The following is a 12,107-nucleotide window of genomic DNA, read 5'->3' on the forward strand; positions in this document are numbered from 1 at the left end:
GGGCGCATGCGTCAATTCAGTCTGAGACAGTCTTGTAATAACGTACCTGAAAGTGATACTTGTGTTTAAAAAAAACAAAAAAAACATGAAGCATTTTAACAGATTATTACTTAGTAAAAGTCTGAAAGAATTTGACATTTGCTGTGCTGGGACGCCGCGACGGGGCGGGCAACCCAGGCAATTGCCTATAGGGCCCCAAGATGAAGGGGACCCGGATAGACAGCTGGCATTAGCTTCGCTGACAACACAAAGGCACTGCTTTAGACACTGCAACAACAACGTGGTGGGAATCCCCTCATAGCCCCTACCAGATTTGTTTGTAGATATGTGGTATTCATGCTATACGTCAGTTATTTCATAAAGGATATCATATCTTATCCAGTTGTCCTGGATTTTCTTGATTTTTTTTTTTTTTTTTTGGGGGGGGGGGAAAGCGGGGTGGTTAGGGTTGTCCATGGTCCTTCTTGCCTGGCTCCCCAGGGTGTCTAGAAACGCCCCTGGCTGTACATAAGAATACAAAAATAATATTGTTATACTGAATAAGTGGTTGGAGTTTTGATTGTTTTTTTTCTTCAATGTTATGTTCAGTGGTGTTGTTAAATATCTGCATGTTTAGCCACATGAACAAGTTGATAGTAACTAAAAAAAAACAAAAACTGTTATGTTTTGACTTGACTTTATTAATAGAAATGAAAATTGCCTGCCTTGCTCTGGACAGGCTAAAGTATTATTTCGCGTTGTGAAGCAGTCATTTCTTCTGCTTGTGTTTTGTTATAATGAAAAGTTTGGGGAACTGTATCAGTGTAAGAGTATACATTAGTGAAAGTAAAAATGAAAGTTGTCAGAAACATAAACAAAATAAGATGTGTGGATATTCTACATAAGAAAGTATTACTCTGTTACATGACAAAACTGGTCTTAGAAAGTCTGTTTGAAGTAAATAAAAGTATTGAAGTTAGCTTATTAATCTGCTTGTATGTCATGTTCCCACCATCCCTTCAGGGAAAGTTTGAAAAGGAGAATATTTATCCCTTCCTCCTTCTCCTTAGCAAGCAGCTTCAAGGTCAAACCGAGTGATTTGTATCTTAAATCATATTTGGTATCATCACACAACTCCACCTTATCTTTTTTTTTTTTCTTCATTATCTCAAATGTAGCTTCTTATATGGCTTTTTTTCTTTTTGCGCGGATTTGAACCGCACGGTCGTTGATTGGCAGGGACAGCCAGCCAATCAGAGCCCTGGGCGTCACCAAGTGAGGGAGGGGAGGGAGAATGGACGAGAGGGAGTAAGCGGGGGTGGGCGGGGAGGAGGGAGGGAGGGAGGGGGCTGGTGCGTCGGGTGAATGGATGACGTCGGGAGGCTGGCGCCAGCATGTCTGGGACTGGCGCGTTAGATCAACACAGCTGGGCCGGGATAGGACACACAGCTGGCTGGCCGCTGCATTCCTCTACAAAACAGGATTGTGTGTGTGTGTGTGTGTGAGTGAGTGTGAGAGAGTGTGAGAGAGAGAGAGAGAGAGAAAAGAAAGGAGGGGAAAATAAAGCATAAATATAACGAGCAGAACGGGACGTGCTTCCCTGGCAGCCAAATTGTTTCAGTGTTGTTCTTGTTGTTTCGTCCCGATGTCCTTTCTTTTTTCTTCTTTTTTTAATATATATAGCTCGTGTGCTCTGTCACATTGAGAGTCGCCCACGAGAATAAAAGACACCACTTGACCTTTTACCTTCATTGTAACTGTGCTTGTATTTTTAACTATTAAAAAAAAAGGAACTATATTCCTTTCTCATGGTCCATATTATGTTTTTTTTTGTTGTTTTTTTTTTTGCTGAGCTTGCACGTAACCAAATGTATTGCAAAACAAATGTAGCCAGTGTTGAAACGCAGTGTTGAGACAGCGTTTGACAGTCTTTATTACTCAAGAAACCCTGAATGGAAGTTTCGGTCTGTTGCAAACATTGAGAAATAAAGTTGGATAACAATAAAATATTTTAAAAAGAAAAATAATAACAAATATGCATAATACATTCATTTTAAGATATTTAAAATAACTAATACAAAATATATAAATGATTTCAAACAAAAATAATACAACTATTTTTATGATAAAATCGTAACATTACAGTATAAAAAAGGAACTAATTGAAATTGTTAAAATAAACAAATGTTTCAAATGAATGATACAAACAGCATTCTAAATATTGTAATGCAGTATATGCAATAACAGTGAAAGGAAATCTTTTAAACAAAAAAACCATTTCAAATAAAATTATTTGAAAATACAATTAAAAATCAACGTTTTGTTACTCACTTTAATCTCAGTGGGGCGGTCAAGTAACACTCATTCAATATTTGATTTTAATATTATATAAAATGGCTTCCAAAACTTAGAAAATAATAATTTTAAAGAGAAGCATGGATACTATTCAATTTCTTAAAAATTAGGATTTTTTTTTAAGGCACAAAACAACGCACAAATGTCCATAGTATACATTTGTTTTTTTAATCTAGATTTTTGTCATAAATTTAATACCACGCCTTGGAGAACTTTGAACAAATTTACAAAAAAAACTTAGAAAATTACGTTACGATTTTAAACGATATTTCTTTCAGTTAAAGAACTTTAATTGAAAAGAAAGACAGCTATATATTAAATATTATTTCTTTTTTTTCTGAGCACTACCTGGAAAGGATGATTGATTTGACGATCCCTTGAAGGCAGCACAGGTCCCATTTCCTCATTCTTTTCCCACCGCGGCCACTAGTCGGTATCGGCCAATGAGACGGCGCCTCTCTTCTCCTGCGCCAATCAGAGAGCGGTACTCGTGAGTAGGCGTGGTCCGACGCGTGCTGTATATAAACGTACTGAAGCGCCGCTCTTGACAGCGACGCGAGCTCCAACTCACCGAGGCCGAAGTCAACGACCCGAAGAGACTTTTTTTTTTTTTTCCTTATTCGTAAACAAACAAAAAAATAATAATAATAACTCCGCCATGAAAGCCATCAGCCCCGTTCGCTCAGGGAGGAGCTGCTACAAGGCCGCGTGCTGCATTTCGGAGCGCAGCGTGGCTATCGGCCGGACGACGAAGCACCACCACCACGCGTGCGTGGAGGTGCCGGCGGCGGCGGCGGGCGACATGAACGACTGCTACTCGCGCTTGGCGGCGCTGGTGCCCAGCATCCCCCGCAACAAGACTGTGAGCCAGGTGGAGATCCTGCAACACGTCATCGACTACATCTTCGATCTACAGATCGCCTTGGAGGCCGAAGAGACCCCCAGGCTCTTGTCGATAAAGGTAAGCAGGTTTGGACTGGTTAATCGTTTGTTTATATTGATTCCTCTGGGTGCAAACATAAAAACTGCCATAAATATCACAGAGTTCTGTCCTGTACGATGCTAATTTAAAGTCGGGATCTTCTTGTAGACTGCTGACCTGACCAGAACTTTCTCCAAAGATGAAGGGCGTTTGTGCCATTAGGATATCTCACGTGACCATGGTAGGTACACTACTGCCACTTTTTTTTAGTCGTACTTAAAACATTTTGTCGATTTTCCTCTTTATATGTTCACTGATGTCATCTCTCGTCGGTCATTGGGCAGACATCAGGGGTGAGCAACATGTTGCGCGTGGGCCAATATGCGGCCTGCCAGAAAAAAAAAATGTCCCAATGCGCCATGTTTTTTTTTTTTTTTTTTTTTTTTTTTTTTTTAAATTGTAATTTTTTTTTTAAACACAACTAAGGAACTCTTTTTGTATTACTTTGTAGGCAACAAATTATACAAATAATTATAAAAAAAAACATTTATCCTCTCTTGTTTTAAGCCTTATTGACTGATTTCTTAATTTTGATTGGTTATAGAATTATTTTATTGCATAACTCTGTAGGGTTTTTCCTCTGACATGATTTAAATGTAACTCGTGAGACATGATTTGAATGTAGAAATCAGGAAGACTCTCCCTATGACATTGTGCAACAGTCCCTTAAAAGCAGGGATAGGGAACTTATTTTTCTATTATATCAAGTCCATATTAACTTTATGAATAAATATGGGTTTCAATTTTGATGGCCAAAACTCAAAACCTCTTTTCTTTATTAAAAATAAATAAATAAATAAGTGGTTTGTTGTTAATCCCCAATACATGGGTACACTATTTCTGGACTTAACTGTGCGTTAACAATTCTGAATAATATTTTTGGCCTCTTTTCTAACACTTTGCAGGAGGTTTTGCGTGGTGGTCTGCTTAAAATGCTTTGAGGGGCTGCATTTGTGGCCCACAGGCCATATGTCTCCCACCCTTGCCTTAAAGCTAGCGAAACTTGTCAAAATGATGAGAAACCAGTATTTTAGTCCTTTTAGTGAGTGTAAATTCAGTATTGTTTTTCCTGCTGTGACACAGCTAAGTAACTGGATTGTTTTTTTGATTGGGGTGTGGGGGGTGTGAGTGTGAAATCACTTGAAAACGAGCTTAAGATAAAGCAGCCCATTGATTTGCGTGAACAATCTAGAGCGGCTGCTAATTAGACGAGGCCCATTTTGTAAGGGGGATTCATCGCTATCTGCCCGGGGTTAATGAACGCTCCACGCTCGGCGCCAGTCTGTCTGCGGCTGAGGGAGGGAGGGAGGGAGGGAGGGAGGGAGGGAGGGAGGGAGGCGGAGGAGCTGGAGGAATCTTGACTTTTTCTTTCCTTCTCTCCATGCAGGTGCAGGGAAACTCATGTCTCCACTTCACTGCAGGCCAGAAGAGCACAAGAGTGGGTTGGGGGTTGGGGGGGGGGGGGGGGGGGGGGTGCAACAGAGGGTGGGATAGGTATGCAGACGAGATGGAAAGCGCTGACTGTTTTTCTGCTCGTTCCGTCCGGGATGGACACATCAACACACCAAAGCTTCATCAGGCCTCCATTTTGGACCCATTCCTACACTGCACCTTCAAATATTTGCATTCCAGCCATCTCCACCCTCTTCACCCCTGTCTGTTTTCTAATCAACATGCAACCAGTGTACATATCTGTTAGGCGTGTATGTGAGTAATTTTTTTTCTTTTGTTTTTATGATTATCACAATCCAGAAACTCTATAATAGAGTTACTTCTAAGATGTCTGTGGGGATTGTTGTTATTTCCACGGACGAGATTCCACTGAGTTTCATAAACTCGTTATTGTAAAGCTTGTGTGTAAATTCTGTTATGTCATGAAATAAACACAATTTCAAACAAACTAAACAGGATGGTTTGATGCATGTGGTGTGCAGTTATAGAACATTGTGAACACCACAGGATGTGTATGGGTGGAAAATCAATCGAGGGGGGTTGCAGCTGTGGGTTTCCTGTGCATTTATTAATATTTTCCTATGTGTGCTCTCATTTTTGACTGAAATTGATTGTTTTATGCGTTGACTAATCTATTACAGCATATTTGGCATAAAGGTTGGAGCAGCATCAATTTTATTGAATCTTGTAGTTTAATTGGTTGGGTTTATTACACTTTTAATATTCACAGCAGTATATTTACATAAATGAGCAAGACAAGAAAAAAAATGTAGAATGCACTGTTGTATTGGAGTCCCAATGAATCTAGCTTTCCTAATAAAAAAAAAAAGTGAAAATGATAACCCATGTGAAAGCAAAAGCTTACGGTCCCCGCTGCAATGTGCACAATAATGTGGGCACTGCTGGTAGGATTCATTACGTCACCAAAAATCACTCATCTGACTAGAATGTTCTGAAGTATGCATTTGACAAACTACTTAGGAGATAAAAACACTTGTAACGTTTTTATTGCATTGTAGGCTTACCCCCCCCTGGCGGCATAAGGTGGAATTACTCACTGCCCAACTTGCCTCCTGTTTTAAAGACTGAATAAATTCAAAATGTAAAATTGTGATTTATTATAAATTCCTATCTCCCCGGTCAAAAAAGCGTTGGAAATGCTAAACAAAATGAGTCCCTGTCTTGGCAGAATAGTTGGGTAATACCGCCATCTAGTGGTACAAAGCAGCTATTTACTCCATTCTTTATACCACAGCACTGACAGTGCGACCAATTAGTGTGCTCCACTCTATATGTGTCGTACTACATACATACTGTATCTACTGTGCAGTATTTGCACGAAGGCATCAGTCATTTTAGTTAACCCCAATTATAATACCAAAGTAAGAGTATAAAAAGATATAGTATCAAACACAGTATGCCAAATTATACCACAAGATGGCAGTGTTGGAGGAAGAGACTACCACTCCGTCTTGTCACACAGAATTTCACTCACCAAAAACATCAAACTTTTGGGATTAAAAGGAAGAATAAATGGCACATAAACCCAATCGGCATTAGTAAAAAATGATGATGTAATTAATAAACCAAGAGGTGTACGAACAATTTTCACACTTGAGAACTTGCAAACTCACTCACAGCACAAGAGTCGCGATGCAAACCCCAAACCTCAGGACTGTGAGGCTAACGTGCTAACCACTGGTACACTGTGCTGCTGCTAGCCATTCCATCATTCGTACGTATTTTATTTTCTAGCATTAATGTTTACCATGTATAGGGGTGATTAATTCATTTAGAAACATTTTCGATATATATATATATTTTTTTTTTTTGCTTCTGTTTGACCCAGTGTTGTATCCGCTTTGTTTATATTTGGCTAAGACCACCCCCTTTCCTGTGATTGGTTGCCTCCATGTGGAAGACCCACTTGTGAGAGCACACGTATTTGTTATGTTGACAGCGCTGGCTCGGGAGCGGAGAGGTAGGCGGAAATCTTCGCTAGTGCCGTAGATAAGCTCGAGAAATTGGAATGACCTGATTTCAGGCCTGATTTCGGCAGAAAAACGACCAGAACTAAGGAATGCGTGGACGATTTTAATTCATATTTCACGTTTACTGAGGCACCATAGAGACAATATTACATCCCAAATACTAGAAAAAGTGGCGGCACGGTGGCCGACTGGTTAGAGCGTCAGCCTCACAGTTCTGAGGTGCGGGGTTCAATCCCCGTCCCCGCCTGTGTGGAGTTTGCATGTTCTCCCCGTGCCTGCGTGGGTTTTCTCCGGGCACTCCGGTTTCCTCCCACATCCCAAAAACATGCATTCATTGGAGACTCTAAATTGCCCGTAGGCATGACTGTGAGTGCGAATGGTTGTTTGTTTCTCTGTGCCCTGCGATTGGCTGGCAACCAGTTCAGGGTGTACCCCGCCTCCTGCCCGATGACAGCTGGGATAGGCTCCAGCACGCCCGCGACCCTAGTGAGGAGAAGCGGCTCAGAAAATGGATGGATGTATACTAGAAAAAGTTGGTTTGGTAAACTATACCACCATTAAAAAAAAGTAAGAATGAGCTGCTACCTTGCTTTTGATGAACACTTTGTCCTGCTATGCTACTGTTTTTCAACATTGGTCATTTTGGTGGTACTTGGAGAGCTAAGAGCTATTTAGTGTCACCCATCTGTCTCAAATATTGTACCCGCTACTTTTTTAAAATTTTTCTTTTTATTTTTTTGTCCTGTTCGGCTGTTAGGTCAAGCAGAATAGAAAATCTGTATCCCTTTTATGCCGGAACAGTTTTACGGTGTCACAGTGGAGTTTTTAAGTTTCCACTGTGGTATTATAATTGAGGTTTATTGAGAATCAGACTTGATCAGTCGAAGAGAACAAAGTTTCTAGAAGGGAGAGAGAAACAAAGACAAAAGACAAAGCACTAAGTGTAAATAGGATGAGAGAAGTAAATCATTACATTATCTACAACAGTGAAACATTAAATATGAGTGTTGCATGGGGCTGTAGTGCTCCACCCTGTGAGGGAAGGACAGGACAAGACAGAACAGGACAAGGACAGGAGAAGCGATTTGCATATTCATTAGTTATTTGTTGCAGTAAGTGCGTGACCCCACACCCAGTGAAAGAGTCCTAGGGGTGTGTACCTGCGGATACATGCAAGTAAATTGATACCGTTTTACATGCACAAAGATTGTCAGAAGTGTCCTGTAATTGCTGTGGCCACACCGTGGCGGCTGAGAACCCCACAAAATCAATCGAGGGGCGGGATCAGGCCCAGGGGTCCACCCAAGAGCGGCCCGGCGGACGGGACACGTCCCACACCGAGGGACCCGGGGCGGTCCGCCGACCCCACCGAGGCACCCCGACAACCGGCCACCCAGTGGGGGCCGCAGGGACCCAATGCCACCCCCCCAGCCAACCACCCCACAACACCCACCGCCCCACACGCACACCCTCCCCCTCCACCCCCAGGAGAGCCAGACGCCCCCACCCGCTACTGATTGGGGCTCATTTAGCCAAATGTCCTGTAGGAGTTTGTCAAAGTTCAAGCATTGAACTGTGACGAATTCAGACCAAATCAGACCAAATTCAGACCAAATGGTCAACTTGAGATTTTGTCCTGCGTCCTGTTATGATAGACATGTCCACCAATTATTATTATTATTTGTATTTTTTTTGTCGATTGTTGACAGGCGTAGGAGGCAATATTTCTTTAACTTTCCAGGGGGCGCTACTAAGTGAGTTTTAGGGGGTTGTGTTGATGAGCCGTAAAATACACTCATTAAGATACACTCAGGTGCAAAAATTGGGAAGTTTTGGGGATTGTTGTTGCCTCCCAAACAGGTGATTCTTGTTTTCGAAAGAATAATAATTAAAGCGATTCCTAAAGAAATGATGATGTCATGTGAAATGTGCTTCTCACCGTGACAATAGACCCTGGAGGGGAGTTGCCAATGGATGGCGGTGGTAAGTGGGGGTCAAGTCATATGGCCTGGTGTGTGTGTGTATGTGTGAGTGTGTGTGTGTGTGTGTGTGTGTGTTGGGGGAGGGGGCTGTTTTCTTTCAATATCTCCTCTGAGCCAATAAGCAAGAGTGCTGCGACTGGATGAATCCAATTATCACACACAAACTATCCTCCTGCCAATGGCCACAAAAGCCTTTGTGTGTACATGCTGACCCTTTTTCCCGAGCCATACATACGCATATGAAGTCTAATGGAGTCTGTGAGGCAATATGCAGTGTTTCCGGCATTTTGGAACATGTTCTCTTTGTGTTTGTTCGGTCATTATTGCTATTGTGCATTGCATTTTAGTGGCTACACACAACTCCAGTGGAGAATATTTCATAAAAAGGTATTAAATATTAGCATGGCACAGCAGTATAGTCATGTGACTAGTTGGAAATCATCTAATATACTGAATAAAATATGCAGGATTAGAACTGTCATAGGATGAGAACTGTCATTGAAACCTATGGTTGGTTTGTTATTAACAGTGCACTTCTTACACATACCGTATAGTTTGCAATTAATTATTTGCATCATACAATTGCATTTTAATTTTGTTTAATATTGTTATTTATCGTCATCATTTCTTATTTATTTATTTCAAACTATTTTTAGTTTTAGTCTTGAATTGTTTCATTTACTTTTATATATTGGTGAAAGGACTCATACGCCTACAAATTATAATTAGAATAAATTCATTTTCACTTCTTTTTTTAAACCATAAATCTCTTGGTTTCCATTTATATTTTCTATAGAATGGATGGATGGATGGATATACATATTATACATATATTTTGTACTATGTTTTTAGTTTTACTAACATATTTTTAATTTTATTTTAATTTAATATCAACATCATTTTCAGCATTTCAAATATCCATCTGCGGTTAAGAGAAAGGAGCATGTTTGGTCAAAATAAATTTAATGATTAATCTGAGTTAATACATGAATGATGCAATATTTTTTTGTGATTATTTACGAGTTAACGATTTAACTTTGACAGCCCCTAATATATTTTAAGTCCCAGAAATAGTTGTAAAATTATATTTGTTAATGCTCAACTGTTGTTACCATGGCACCCACATTTTCCTATTCTTGCAAAGTCGAGACACGCTTTTATAGAGGTTAAGCGCAATAAAGATTTTTTTTGTTCTTTAAAAATAGCCTCTGAAAGCACATGCACAGTATATTATATTTTAAAATTCCATTTTAAATGAGTTTGCCGTGCCACCAAAAGCATCCATGACGTCTGCCAGCCAGAGGCTGAACTTCACTGTATTTGTTTACAGAGTAAACTAGTGTCTAGAGCGCAAGGAAGAACTATTTCTTGTTGCTTTCCTACTATGTTCCGTGTGGGAACTTGGTACACCTCTGTACTTTACGGGAAAAAATCAGAATACAAATGCATGTAATTTATTTACTAGCTGTCTCCGCCCCCCACCCTCCAAAATGGGTCTGCGACACACTTTTTTTTCTTTTATTTGAATAAAATTACTTCATCGAGGACTGAGGATGTAAACGAACACTTGCGTAATATTTCCTACTTCTGTTATATAATGCACAATTTCCCTACTCTAATGGAAAAAAATATCTGTATGGTAGAATACTATTGTATTGATAACGTCCGTGCTCGCCTGGAAATGTTACTTTTTTTTAAACAATGGATGGATACTACAACCCCAATTCCAATGAAGTTGGGACATTGTGTTAAACATAAATAAAAAAGAGAATACAATGATTTGCAAATCATGTTCAACCTATATTTAATTGAATAAACTACAAAGACAAGATATTTAATGTTCAAACTGACAAACTTGATTGTTTTTAGCAAATAATCATTAACTTGGAATTTTATGACTGAAACACTTTCCAAAAAAGCTGGGACAGGGTCATGTTTACCACTGTGTTACGTCACCTTTTCTTTTAACAACATTCAATAAACGTTTGGGAACTGAGGACACTAATTGTTGAAGCTTTGGAGGTGGAATTCTTTCCCATTGTTGCTTGATGTACAGCTTTAGCTGTTCAATAGTCCGGGGTCTCCGTTGTCGTATTTTACGCTTCATAATGCGCCACACATTTTAAATGGGAGACAGGTCTGAACTGCAGGCAGGCCAGTCTAGTACCCGCACTCTTTTACTACAAAGCCACGTAACACGTGCAGAATGTGGTTTGGCATTGTCTTGCTGAAATAAGCAGGGGCGTCCATGAAAAAGACGTTGCTTGGATGGCAGCATATGTTTCTCCAACACCTGTTTGTACCTTTCAGCGTTAATGGTGCCTTCACAGATGTGTAAGTTACCCAAGCCATTGGCAGTAACACAGGCCCATGCCATCACAGATGCTGGCTTTTGAACTTTGCGTCCATAACAGTCCAGATGGTTCTTTTCCTCTTTGGGCCAGAGGACACGACGTCCACAATTTCCCAAAACAATTTGAAATGTGGACTCGTCGCACCACAAAACACTTTTCCACTTTGCATCAGTCCATCTTAGATGAGCTCGGGCCCAGAGAAGCCGGCGGCGTTTCTGGGTGTTGTTGATAAATGGCTTTTGCTTTGCATAGTAGAGTTTCAAGTTGCACTTACAGATGTAGCACCGAACTGTATTTACTGACATTTGTTTTCTGAAGTCTTCCTGAGCCCATGTGGTGATAGCCTTTCCACATTGATGTCGGTTTTTGATGCAGTGCCGCCTGAGGGATCAAAGGTCACGGGCATTCAATGTTGGTTTTCGGCCTTGCCGCTTACATGCAGTGATTTCTCCAGATTCTCTAAACGTTTTGATGATATTATTGACCGTAATTGATGAAATCAGTAAATTCCTTGCAATTGTACGTTGAGGAACATTGTCCTTAAACGCATGTGTTCACAAAGAGGTGAACCTCGCCCCATCTTTGCTTGTGAATGACTGAGCAATTCAGGGAAGCTCCTTTTATACCCAATCATGGCACCCACCTGCAATTAGCCTGTTCACCTGTGGGATGTTCCAAACAAGTGTTTGATGAGTATTCCTCAACTTTCTCAGTCTTTTTTGCCACCTGTCCCAGTTTTTTGCAACGTGTTGCAGCCATAAAATTCTAAGTTAATGATTATTTGCTAAAAACAATAAAGTTTGTCAGTTTGAACATTAAATATCTTGTCTTTGTAGTGTATTCAATTAAATATAAGTTGAACATGATTTGCAAATCATTGTATTCTGTTTTTATTTATGTTTAACACAACGTCCCAACTTCATTGGAATTTGGGTTGTAAATCTATGCTGATCATATTTTTCCTAATAGTATTCAAACTATCACTTTTGTTCCGTTTCCAGCACTACAAGAA

The 12,107-nt window shown here is 40.2% G+C and overlaps 1 protein-coding gene across 1 annotated transcript; it reads left to right on the plus strand.

The window, feature by feature from the left end:
- The first annotated feature begins 2,870 nt into the window (after window positions 1–2,870).
- On the plus strand, window positions 2,871–5,221 carry id3 (inhibitor of DNA binding 3). Its single transcript, XM_061795637.1, has 3 exons — window positions 2,871–3,295; window positions 3,425–3,497; window positions 4,704–5,221. The coding sequence occupies exons 1-2, from the start codon at window positions 2,993–2,995 to the stop codon at window positions 3,476–3,478; spliced, it is 357 nt and encodes a 118-aa protein (XP_061651621.1). The 5' UTR covers window positions 2,871–2,992; the 3' UTR covers window positions 3,479–3,497; window positions 4,704–5,221.
- Window positions 5,222–12,107: the final 6,886 nt, after the last annotated feature.

This window comes from Phyllopteryx taeniolatus, chromosome 13 (genome assembly GCF_024500385.1).
Source record: "Phyllopteryx taeniolatus isolate TA_2022b chromosome 13, UOR_Ptae_1.2, whole genome shotgun sequence".
NCBI lineage: Eukaryota > Metazoa > Chordata > Actinopteri > Syngnathiformes > Syngnathidae > Phyllopteryx > Phyllopteryx taeniolatus.

Coding starts and splice junctions, on each gene's coding strand:
- id3 (XM_061795637.1), top strand. CDS start 2,993: ATGAAAGCCATCAGCCCCGTTCGCTCAGGGAGGAGCTGCTACAAGGCC. Junction 3,296..3,424: donor CCAGGCTCTTGTCGATAAAG/GTAAGCAGGTTT, acceptor ATCTTCTTGTAG/ACTGCTGACCTGACCAGAAC.